The sequence below is a fragment of the Leucoraja erinacea genome, unplaced genomic scaffold, assembly GCF_028641065.1.
Source record: "Leucoraja erinacea ecotype New England unplaced genomic scaffold, Leri_hhj_1 Leri_1522S, whole genome shotgun sequence".
NCBI lineage: Eukaryota > Metazoa > Chordata > Chondrichthyes > Rajiformes > Rajidae > Leucoraja > Leucoraja erinaceus.
In genome coordinates this window covers 18,425-31,053 of record NW_026575806.1, presented here as the reverse complement: position 1 = coordinate 31,053, position 12,629 = coordinate 18,425, and the positions used below count along the sequence as shown (strand labels likewise).

The 12,629-nt window shown below is 47.9% G+C and overlaps 2 protein-coding genes and 1 pseudogene across 2 annotated transcripts; 2 read left to right on the top strand and 1 right to left on the bottom strand.

Annotated features, from left to right (window-relative positions):
• Positions 1–840: 840 nt before the first annotated feature.
• On the top strand, positions 841–1,405 carry LOC129715923 (histone H3). The gene has a single exon (XM_055665812.1). It carries the CDS (start codon positions 913–915, stop codon positions 1,321–1,323), a length of 411 nt encoding a protein of 136 aa, XP_055521787.1. The 5' UTR covers positions 841–912; the 3' UTR covers positions 1,324–1,405.
• Positions 1,406–2,037: 632 nt separating this feature from the next.
• Positions 2,038–2,688, top strand: LOC129715924 (histone H2A-beta, sperm-like; annotated as a pseudogene).
• Positions 2,689–3,410: 722 nt separating this feature from the next.
• LOC129715929 (histone H4) lies at positions 3,411–3,871 on the bottom strand. The gene has a single exon (XM_055665818.1). It carries the CDS (start codon positions 3,815–3,817, stop codon positions 3,506–3,508), a length of 312 nt encoding a protein of 103 aa, XP_055521793.1. The 5' UTR covers positions 3,818–3,871; the 3' UTR covers positions 3,411–3,505.
• Positions 3,872–12,629: the final 8,758 nt, after the last annotated feature.

Here is a 12,629-nt window from a genome sequence, read left to right as displayed (position 1 = left end):
GGATTAATCCTCCTAACTCGCTGTCCCTCTCTTCCCCTCTCTCTCTCTGTATATGATTAGGGATGAGGTCACCGACACATACACGCTAAGCGTAACTGCCGTTGATATGAAGATACGCTCTGAAGATAGTCACAAAAAGTTAAATTCAGCAAGTCAGGCGGCATCTCTGGAGAGATGGAAGGGTTGACGTTTCGGGTCGAGACCCTTCTTCAGACGCTCTTGTAAGGCTCTTGGAGCCAACCACAGAGAGAGCAGAGACCCGGGATGAAAGTGGATGCAGATTGCGATGTATTTTAATAAAACCTTTAGTTCAACCACTGAACACAAAAGTGTTTAGTTTGATCCCCGCGTTCATTAGCGATGCAAAGAATATCGACAGCCGACAGTAAAAGATCATACACAAGGCGATGTCAGCTTCCCTTTTACCTATGTACCTCGTGATTAATGCAGCAACAGGAGGGTCGGTCAATTATTTAAGGGAGAAGTTGAAGTGAATTTGATGTCAAGTTGACAGAATGAGTGAATTCAGAATTATAAGACAAAAGACTGGCCTCGTTTACCGGCTGCTCCGAAATTGGCGGGCAATTTGAAAATGTATCCTCAACCAATAACACTCCTAGAATGTGTGCTCTCTGGTTGGCTGAGCTTCCCCCACCCCACCCGCAGGTCACAAATCTTGGTATCGCCCCCCCTCCCTCCCTCCCCACTCTCTCCTCAGACCTTCTGAAACAGCCGCCTGGTGCTGACAGACCTGCAGCCACTCGCAGGAATGTGACACCGTGAGTGACATCTCTGCTCCATCATTCAGAGGCTGTGGGCCGGCCCTTCATCAACGCTACAAAAGCGGGTCCCAGAGCCGGCTCCGTCATTCAGTCCCTGTATTTCACACTGTGCTCCCACTGTTGAAGGAGAATGGCCCGGACCAAGCAGACAGCGCGTAAATCGACCGGAGGGAAAGCTCCTCGCAAACAGCTGGCGACCAAAGCGGCGCGGAAGAGCGCTCCAGCCACGGGCGGAGTGAAGAAGCCTCATCGCTACAGGCCCGGCACCGTGGCTCTGAGGGAGATCCGGCGCTACCAGAAATCCACCGAGTTGCTCATCCGCAAACTGCCCTTCCAGCGCCTGGTGCGGGAGATCGCTCAGGACTTCAAGACAGACCTGCGCTTCCAGAGCTCGGCCGTCATGGCCCTGCAGGAGGCCAGCGAGGCTTACCTGGTGGGGCTCTTTGAGGACACCAACCTGTGCGCAATCCACGCCAAGCGAGTCACCATCATGCCCAAAGACATCCAGCTGGCCCGCCGTATCCGCGGGGAGCGCGCCTAAACTCCACCTCTCCACCAACAACAAACGGCTCTTTTAAGAGCCACTAATCCGGCAGAAGAAAGAGCTGGGGCTTTCTAATGTCCTTTTACATCAATGTTCTCTTCTTTCTGCGGGGTTTTATCTGAATTGATGCCGAGATACTGCTGCTGAGTGGAGTCTCACTTCAGTGATTCAAGTGTAACTGGTTTCGATTGAATTAACGTAAATAAGATGTTTGTGTGTTTGTTGCTGCTGCTGTTTTAGTTGTGAAGTGACTGACTTTTATTGACTGCAGTCTGTTGTATTGAACGTGTGAGTCCCGGTTTCTATTCGAGAAACATTGCGACGGCTCCGAGAGTCATTAGACAATTGATCGTCAATAGTTGATCCGAAAATAGTTTTATTCGCTCCATAGATACTGCCTCACCCGCTGAGTTTCTCCAGCAGTTTTGTCTACCGTCAATACTCTAATGTCGTTTATGCAAAGAGCGATCTTGTTCCCATAGGTTAGCGGTTTAAAATAGTAAGAATGCATTCCTAGGAGTCTCACCATGAAACTAATTCACACTCAGTGTGTTTTGTAGGTGGGTCAGAATAGAATAACTGGATGCGGGGATCCATTATCATACATAAATGTGTAATTGAATGAATGAATACGTTTATTGTCATTGCACAATACTATCCAATGACAATAAACGTATTCATTCAATTACACATTTATGTATGATAATTAATTTCTTAAAGTCTAAGGTATCGCTGAAAATATGTTATTTTTGGGCGGGCTTTTCAAATGTCAGTTCTTTTGTGGAGCGACGGTTGTTTTCCTATTGGCGTCTGGTCATTGGAGAACGAGGCAGCTCTACGATTGGCCTATTTCATATTACCAATGAGATGAAGCGCTGCGCCACCAATGGTAAGCGCCCCACCACATTCCTCTCTAGAAGCTACAAGCAGGACCAGTGCAGGAGAATTTCCACCAAAGATCCTATAGGATCTTTCATTTCCACATTCTCTTTCCGCAGAAGTTTGTGGAAATTGACTGGACGAGGGAAAACCGGAAGCAAAGCCAAGACCATGCCTCAGTCACGCTCGTCCCGAACTGGACTGCAATTCCCGGTGGGCCGTGTTCACCGGCTCCTAGAGAAAAGGCAACTATGGTGAGCGGGTGGGTGCCGGAGCCCCGGTCTGTCTGGCTGCTCTGCTCGAATATTTGACGGCTGAAACCGTCGAGCTGGCCAGCAACGCGGCCCGAGATAACAAGAAGACCCGCATCATCTCCAGACATCTGCACTTGGTCGTCCGCAACGACGAGGAACTCCACAAGCAGCTGGGAGACGTGACCATTGCTCAAGGCGGATGCTGCTATGATCTTTAATGCTGCCTAATATCCATGTCCAAGAAAACCAGCAACCTCTGGCAGTAAGAGCAAACAAATCAGCGAAACGTCAATCTAACGACCCAACGGCTCTTTTCAGAGTCATCTACCGTGTCTGTCGAAGGGCAGAATACCGGCTGGGGTGGGCGCGAGGTATTTCCGTTCTGCTTATCCACTGTCGTATGAAACACCCGGACTAACTCACATTCCACGTTACGTCCCTCCAGTTGCCATGAATAAAGCCAACATCTTCCCCACACAAAGCGCGCCGCTTCTATCCGGGTTTCTACACAGTCCGCATTCTCTCCGTCAGATACACGGAGCTCTCTCCCAACGGGGTGCAGTGAGTGGGGAGCTGGGGAATTTCAGACAGGTCGAATGAGGGAAAATGTATCAATCCGCAGCGAGAAAATTTAATCTACTTTCATTTGTGTGACGACTCCAATTACGTGAAATGACTTAACCGGTCAAACAGCATTTGTAGAGGGAAGGAATAGGCGACATTTCGCCGACACGAATCAGTGTGTCTCCATGTAGCAACTCCCGTCTTCATGACCTAATGCCACCCAGACTGTTGGGGCACCAGACCGGTGTTTTGACAACACACCACAACTGTACAACCGATCACCAATGTAACAAAATGTTCATTTACAGGAACACATTAACTGATGCAGGATGCAATATTAATTAGTTGCAAATCTCATCGGCCCCAGTTAACCTATAACAAATTATAATTAATCAGATCTCGTGGTCACTGCTCCCTCTGTGAGGCTGTGGGTGGCTCTTAAAAGAGCCTTTGTTTGGTGTTGGAATAAAGGGGGTAGTTATTTAGCCGCCGAACCCGTAGAGAGTGCGGCCCTGTCGTTTCAGAGCGTACACCACATCCATGGCAGTGACCGTCTTGCGCTTGGCGTGCTCGGTGTAGGTGACCGCGTCCCTGATCACATTCTCCAGAAAAACCTTCAGCACACCGCGGGTCTCCTCGTAGATCAGACCCGAGATCCGCTTGACCCCACCACGCCGAGCCAGGCGGCGGATAGCTGGCTTGGTGATGCCCTGGATGTTATCGCGAAGCACTTTGCGGTGCCGCTTTGCTCCGCCTTTCCCTAATCCTTTGCCTCCTTTCCCTCTGCCAGACATGATGCTGTTTCACTCGAGTCGCGGCTCAGTGATAATCGAACTGGTGCTGTCTCATTTTATACACTACGCCCCGACCTGCCCGAGATACGCAGAGAGTGAGAGGCGGGGAGAGGAGGAGACAAAGTGACAGACAGAAAGAGGCTCCGCCCTCGTTTTTTTTGCAGCAGGAAGACGCCCCACAGACCTAGATTTGGCCGATGACATTGCACTACTAGCAGAGTCGAGACAAGTCCTTAAAGAGATATCAGCTCTGGAGGAGAATGCATCAAAGGTTGGATTAAAGATCAGCTGCCAAAAGACAAAGACCATGCAGACTGGAGGCCAGCAGCCAATAGACCAACTGATAATCAATGGGGAACCTGTGGAAAACGACACAAGATTTACCTTTCTTGGCAGCATAGAACCATAGAAAATAGGTACAGGAGTAGGCCATTCGGCCCTTCGAGCCTGCACCGATATTCCATATGATCATGTCTGATCATCCAACTCAGTATCCTGTACCTGCCTTCTCTCCATACCCCCGATACCTTTAACCACAAGGGCCCCATCTAACTCCCTCTTAAATATAGCCAATAAATTGGCCTCAACTACCTTCTGTGGTAGAGAATTCCACAGATTCACCACTCTCTGTGTGAAAAATGTTTTACTCATCTCGGTCCTAAAAGATTTCCCCCTTATCCTTAAACTGTTACCCCTTGTTCTGGACTTCCCCAACCTTGTTTTTGCCGCTAAAGTAGATAACCTCACATTTATCTATATTATACTGCATCTGCCACGCATCTGCCCACTCACTCAACCTGTCCAGGTCACACTGCAACCTCCTAACGTCCTCTTCACAGTTCACATTGCCACACACCTTTGTGTCATCCGCAAACTTGCTGATGTTGCTCCTAATTCCCTCTTCCAAATCATTAATATACATGGTAAACAGTTGCGGCCCCAACACCGAGCCTTGGGGCACTCCACTCGCCACTGCCTGACATTCTGAAAAGGACCCATTCACTCCTACTCTTTGCTTCCGGTCTGCCAACCAATTTTCTATCCATGACAACACACTACCCCCAATACCATGTGCTCTAATTTTAGTCATCAGTCTCCCATGCGGGACCTTATCCAAGGCTTTCTGAAAGTCTAGATACACTACATCCACTGGCACCACTTCATCCATTTTACTTGTCAGTTCCTCAAAAAATTTCAGAAGATTAGTCAAGCATGATTTCCCTTTCATAAATCCATGTTGGAAACATAGACATAGAAACATAGAAAATAGGTGCGGGAGTAGGCCATTCAGCCCTTCGAGCCTGCACCGACATTCAATATGATCATGGCTGATCATCCAACTCAGTATCCTGTACCTGCCTTCTCTCCATATCCCTTTGGCCACAAGGGCCACATCTAACTCCCTCTTAAATATAGCCAATGAACTGGCCTCAACTACCTACTGTGGCAGAGAATTTCAGAGATTCACCACTCTCTGTGTGAAAAATGTTTTCCTCATCTCGGTCCTAAATGATTTCCCCCTTATCCTTAAACTGTGACCCCTTGTTTTGGACTTCCCCAACATCGGGAACAATCTTCCTGCATCTAGCCTGATCAACCCCTTAAGAATTCTGTAAGTTTCTATAAGATCCCCCCTCAATCTTCTAAATTCTAGCTAGTACAAACTAAGTCTATCCAGTCTTTCTTCATATGAAAGTCCTGACATCCCAGGAATCAGTCTGGTGATATTGACTTGGACTAATCCTTTTACTGCTATCCAAATGACCCATTATTACCTCTTTAATAATTGACTCCAGCATCTTTCCCACCACCGAAGTAAAGACATTTCCAATCGTCAATCAACAACAGAATTTAAATTTAGAAAGCCCGCTAATCCCTGTGTTGAACTGGCTGAAATAAGGAGCTGCAGATGCTGGTTCATAATAAAGATATACACAAAGTGCAGGAGTAACCAGCATCTCAGGAGAAAAAGGATAAGTGACGTTTTTGTTCAGCCTGAAATTGGGGAGGGGGTGTGGAGAAATTGGGGAGGGAGTAGCGAGGGCGGAAAGTTGGAGGTGAGAAAAGACCGGGACAAATCAGGGCCGGCAACAATTTACCTTTCCGTCTGGACATTGGAGGAATAGCATGTGATTTTTAGCTTGTGAAGCGGTATGAACGGTGATTCTCTGTATTTAAATGACTACCACCAACACTCTCCTCACCTAGGAAGGGCAGACTAGGATGGGCAGATGGCAAATAAGAGATGCTCATTTTTGTCCATGAAACAATGGACAGGACGCACATAAATGGTAGGACCCTGAAGCATGTGGTAGAACACAGAGATCTGGGTGTACATCTCCCTGAAAATGGTGAGTCAGGTGGACAGTGTGGTGTAGACGGTGTTTTGCATGTTTTACTTCACTGGGAAAGATATAGAGTACAAAAGTTGCCACATCATGATGCAGCTGCACACGTCGTTGGTGAGACCATGATTGCAGTATTGTATATAGTTCTGGCCACCCAGCTTTTACAAGAATGTCATTAAATTTGAACGGGTTCAGAAGAGATGCACCATATGTTATCTGGGCTTGCATTATAGGGAGAGGATGGATGGGCTGGGACTTTATACTTTGAACCATTGAAGGCTAAACAGTGACCTTTTTGATGTGTACCTGAAACTGATGGGCAGGATAAACTGAACGAACAGTTTTTTTTTCCCCCAGGATAGAGGATTCATAAAAAAGGCACACGATGAAGGTGAAATGAGATAAATTTAAGAGAAGCCTCAGGGCAACACTTTTATTCAGGGTGTCGTCCACATCTGGAATGAGCTTCCAGAAGAATTTATAGGGGTGGATACAATTATGACATTTGGACAGATACAAGGAAGATTTTAGAGGGATATGGGCCAAAAGTAGGTAAAAGAGACTAGCCCAATATGTCAACTTAGGTTTCCATGCTGTAAAGCTCTATCACATTATGACTTGTATTTTATACAGTGACAGATGGCTGGCACTCACTGTGTGAATTAAAAAGATTTAGGTTAATTATTGTCACGTGTACCAACAGGAAACAATAAAACTTCCCTGCACGGTACTGCAAGGAGACAGGCCTGGAAACACACACTATTTGACCATCACACCGCACAATAATGTAATGACATGGACCTCACATTTCCCTGTGGGGCAACAGATTTCCAACACCAACCCCTCCTGTACAGATAAAGACAGGAACACCCCCTGCACTACACTGTGAAGTCACAGCCCAGTACAAACCACACAGCCTGTGGTCTGAGAAATTTGCACCAGCCACTCCCAACACTGTAAGATTAGATAGAATTAGATAGAATTTATTTGCCACACAACCAGGGTCGGTGGAATTTGGGTTGGCTGCAGCGGTACAATAATAAAGAACACACAACCACAATAAAAATGTAACACAAACATCCACCACAGCATTCATCACTGTGGTGGAAGGCACAAAATTTGGCCAGTCCTCCTCCATTTCCCCCCCCCCCCCCCCCCCCCCCGCGGCTTTAGGTTGGTGTAGGCCGCAGGCCAGCGGTCGAGATTTAAAGTCTCCATCGCAGCCAGAAGCACCGCAGACCGCAGGGCTGGTGGTCGAAGCTCCCCTCCAGGGCCGGCAGTGGTGGCTTCTTCTCCCCCCCCCCGGGTCCCCCACGAGGGATCCCGGGCTGTAGACGCCGCACCAGCTGGAGCTCTGCAGACCGCGACTTCAGGCTGCCCCGGGCCAGCGAAACGGAGCGCTCCCCTCCAGCGAGGGGTCACCCGGTCCACAATGAGAGTCCTCGCTGCGCCCGCCGCTGAAGCCCCAAGCTCGTCTCCGGGAAAGGCCGCGCCGATCCTTGATGTTAGGCCACGGGGGAGGCGACCTGGAAAATGTTGCCTCTCCATGGAGGAGGTGACCAAAGCGGTTTCCCCCTTACCCCCCCACACCACCCCCACACAAAACACACCGAGAAACACCAAACACATACTTTAAAACATACTAAAAAAATAAAAAAAGTTGAACAAAACCAACGCGCTGCTGACATGGCTGCTGCCAGAGCAACACCCCCTACACGTACCTGTGTAAGGGCACAGACCTGCACAAACCATCTCAGAACTGCATGGAGACTGCCCAGTGCAACTCCAGCACTGACAGCAGGGAGATGGACAAAAGCAAACTCAGTCCAAGACCAAGCTCAGGGAACTGGGTCTCTGCACATCCATATGCAACTGTATCAAATTCCTGGGCATGCATATTTCTGAAGATCTGTCCTGGCCCCAGCACATTGATGCAATCATAAAGAAAGTGCATCAATGTTTCTACTTCTAAGACTGGAGAAATTCAGTATGCCAACAAATACATTATTTAATTTCTATAATTGCATCATGGCCTGGTTCAGCAACAAGAACGTCCAGAATCAAAGATGATTGGACAAATGGATGAACACTGCCCAGTCCATAGACACAAAAAGCTGGAGCAAAACAGTGGCACAGGCAGTATTTCTGGAGAGGTTGACGTTTCAAGTCAAGACCCTTCTTCAGGCTGATCAGGGAAAAGGGAAACAAGCGATATGGATATGTAAAGAACAATGAATGAAAGATATGCAAAAAAGAAACAATGATAAAAGTAACAGGCCATTCTTAGCTGAGAAACTAGTGCGTCTTGTGTGGGGGGGGGGGGGGGGGGATAGAGCGAGAGAGAATGCCGGGGCTACCTAAAGTGAGAAACATAGAAAAAGGTGCAGGACTGGGCCATTCTGCTCTTCGAGCCAGCACCACCATTCATTATGATCATGGCTGATCATCTAAAATCAGTACCCAGTTTCTGCTTTTTCCCCCATATCCCTTAATTATTTCAGCCCTACGAGCAAAACCTAACTCTCTTGAAAACATCTAAAAAAGTGTAGTTACAGTGTCTACCCTCCAGTACAAGGAATTGATCCAGAGTCGAGTGAAAATTGGAAAATGATCACCAATGCATCCATGATTTCTGGGGTACACCTCCTTGAGTACGCTGGGATGTCGACCATCAGGCCCTGGGGATTTATTTGCCTCCAGTCCCAACGGTTTACTAACACCATTTCTTGACTAATGTGAATTAGTTTCAGTTCCTTCCTCTCATTAAATCCTCGGTCCCCTAGTATTTCTGGGAGATTGCTTGTGTCTTCTATAGTGACGACAGAACTAAAGAACTCATTTAACAGTTCTGTCATTTCCTTGTTTCTCCATTATAAATTCATCTGTCTCTGCTTATAAGGGACCTACATTTGTGTTCACTAATCTGATACTATTTACATATCTAAAGAAGCTTTTACAGTCTGTTTTTATATTCCCGCAAGCTTTCATTCATGCTCTTTCTCCACCATCTTAATTAACCCGAGCGAGAAAGAAAACCGGGAATTACAGACCAGGTTCGGTGTTGGGGCCGCAAATGTTTACCATATATATTAATGATTTGGAAGAGGGAATTAGGAGCAACACTAGCAAGTTTGCGGATGACACAAAGCTGGGTGGCAGTGTGAACTGTGAAGAGGATGTTAGGAGATTGCAGGGTGACCTGGACAGGTTGAGTGAGTGGGCAGATGCGTGGCAGATGCAGTATAATATAGATAAATGTGAGGTTATCCACTTTGGCGGCAAAAACAAGGTAGCAGATTATTATTAGAATGGGGTTATGTTAGGTAAGGGGGAGGTACAGTGAGACCTGGGCATCCTTGTACACCGGTCACTGAAAGTTGGCGTGCAGGTACAGCAGGCAGTGAAGAAACCTAATGGAATGTTGGCCTTCATAACAAGAGGATTTCAGTATAGGAGTAAAGAGGTTCTTCTGCAGTTGTATCGAGCTTTGGTGAGACCACATCTGGAGTATTGTGTACAGTTTTGGTCTCCTAATTTGAGGAAGGACATCCTTGTGATTGAGGCAGTGCTGCGTAGGTTCATGAGATTGACCCCTGGGATGGCGGGACTGTCATATGAGGAAAGATTGAAAAGACTAGGCTTGTATTCACTGGAGTTTAGAAGGATATCTTATAGAAACATATAAAATTTTAAAAGGACTGGACAAGCTAGATGCAGGAAAAATGTTCCCAATGTTCGGCGAGTCCAGAACCAGGGGGCACAGTCTTGGAATAAAGGGGAGGTCATTTAAGACTGAGGTGAGAAAAATCTTTTTCACCCAGAGAGTTGTGAATTTATGGAATTCACTGCCACAGAGGGCAGTGGAGGCCAAATCACTGGATGGATTTAAGAGAGAGTTAGATAGCGCTCTAGGGGCTAGTGGAGTCAAGGGATATGGGGTAAGGCAGGCACTGGATATTGATAGGGGATGATCAGCCCTGACCACAATGAATGGCGGTGCGGGCTCGAAGGGCCGAATGGCCTTCTCCTGCACCTATTTTCTATGTTTCTATGTTAACCCCGTTGTCCTCCTCCATTGAGTTCTAAATGTTGCGGTTCTTCTCTCAGTCCTGGTGTCGCTGTTATGTTCCCACCCTCTGCACTGACACAGAAACTTTATCTTCTTATTCCCTCTCAGCTTGTCTCCGTCTCCAAATATTTCACCCACAATGTTATATATAGAGCAGACTAATATGAACAAGGTACTGCATTTGCATTTTGCTGCTGTTGATGTGGTTTAATTGCTGTGGTGAACATGATGTATTAACTGTAACCTCCTGTGTTGTCAGTCCCCTGAAATCTCACTTCTTATCAAGATCACTACAAGTTCTCGGTCCTTTCACTGAACCAACTTTTACACCTAAGTGAGGATTTGACCCCGGTATATGAATAATAACCTGTCCATAACCTAATCCCCTTTGCATAAAAATCCAACCGCTGTTATGTTCCATGAATCGTATTTGTTTTGAATGGTTAGCCAGTGAAATTAATGGGAGGTTACATTCCCAGAAACTCCTATCAGATAATTAATTCACTCACAGTCTGTATTGTAAATGGATTGGGATCAAGTGAATGGTGAAGTGGCTAAACCACATTCACACATTTATAATCTACTAGACTAAGTGGGACCCGTTGGGTCCCAGCATCACACGGGAGGGCTGGTCACCCAAAGCAATATTCCAGCTCTCCACCAATTCCAATATTGCTCGCCAGTGTGTGTGGGGGGGGGGGGGGCTTTCTGTTGCACTAGTATGGGTGTTGTGCGCCGAAGGTACTGGTTTCCAGAGGGCTAGTATAGACATTTCGGGCGGAATGGATTCTTGTGCTGGCAGTTCAGTTACTGAGGCCTGCCATGCTGGCAGCTGAAAAACTGGCAGAAATTCTGCCCGAAACAGGTGACAGACTGTGAGAGATAAGGGGGAGAGGGTGGACTGAATGGATTATTGGGCTGGCAGTTCAGTCACTTACAGCTGGTGGGCTTGCAGCTCACTTACTCACGGCTGGTGGGCTGGCAGTTCACTTACTCATGGCTGGTGGGCTGGCAGTGCAGTCACTCACGCCTGGTACACTGGCAGTTCATTCAGTTATCGCTCCTCCCTTCATCCCCCCACTCTGCTCCTTGCCATTCCCCTCCCTCCCCCCCACACATTCAGTCCATCTCCCTACATGACTCTTAGCGGCACTCCCACAGAGCAGCCATTCCTGCCTATTAGGTTCCCATTGTGATGAAGAACACGCAGGCATGAAACGAGGAAAGAGGATTTATTAAAGTTTAAATTGCGAATTACTCTTAAAATATAAGAACAATTTAAATGTTAAAATGAGAGTTATTAAGTTATTTCTTGCTGCTCACTGCCTCTTTGCTGTTGATAAAAAAAAGTGACAATTTTAATATAGTCAAGAGTCAATTTAATTGTCATTTGGACCCCTGGAGGTCCAAACAAAATGCCGTTTCTGCAGCCATACATTACACACAAATAGACCCCAGACACAACATAATTACATTTTACATAAACATCCATCACATAGCTGTGATGGAAGGCCAAAAAAAACTTATCTCTCCACTGCACTCTCCCCCCCCCCCCCCGATGTCAGAGTCAAAGTCAAAGCCCCCGGCTGGCGATGGCGATTGTCCCGCGGCCATTGAAGCCACGCCGGGTGGTGCGAGGTCGCACACCGGGTCTTGGTGTTGGAGCCCCCGGTGTGCGCTCGCAAAGTCCCGCGGCCATTCCAGCCGCGCGGGGCAGTGGTGTTAGGCCCCGCTCCAGGAGCTCTTCAACCCCGCAACTCGGGCGGGAGAATTCGCCGTTGCAGGAGCCCCGAAAAGCGGTCTCCCTCCAGGGATCCGCGGGCTCCCGGTGCCGCCGTCCGCAGACCCGCAGTAGCAGCCTCCGACTCAGCAGCAGCAGCGGCAGCAACAGCAGCAGCGCTCCTCCACCGCTCCACCCGCTCCGGTCTCGGCCAGCTCCGCGACGGCAACGGTGAGTCGGCACCAGAGTCCCCGGCTTCTTCCCGTTGGAGGCCGCTCCTCGTTGCGGCCTCAACGACAACCGAGACCCGACGAGAAAAGGTCGGGTCTCCAGTGCAGGGAGAGATTCAAAAGTTTCCCCCCCCCCTCCCACCCCACCCCATCCCCCCACACACACACCCCAACATAAAATAACAAAAACTACATAAAAACACAGACAAAAAATAATAAAAACGCGGACAGGCTGCAGAGGCCGCTGCTGGCTAGATCCGCGCCGCCTACCGGATACCGGATAGAGAGATTGTGCGGTTGTAAATTGTTGTAATTCTCAATACTCTGGACTCACTGAAGAATTTGTGCAAAACGTTTTTTTGAGGCAGGGGCTGTCGGGGTGGGGTGGGGGATAGCTTCTTCTTTCGTGCGGCGTGCACAGCCTAAAGTTGTAGGACAACTTGTT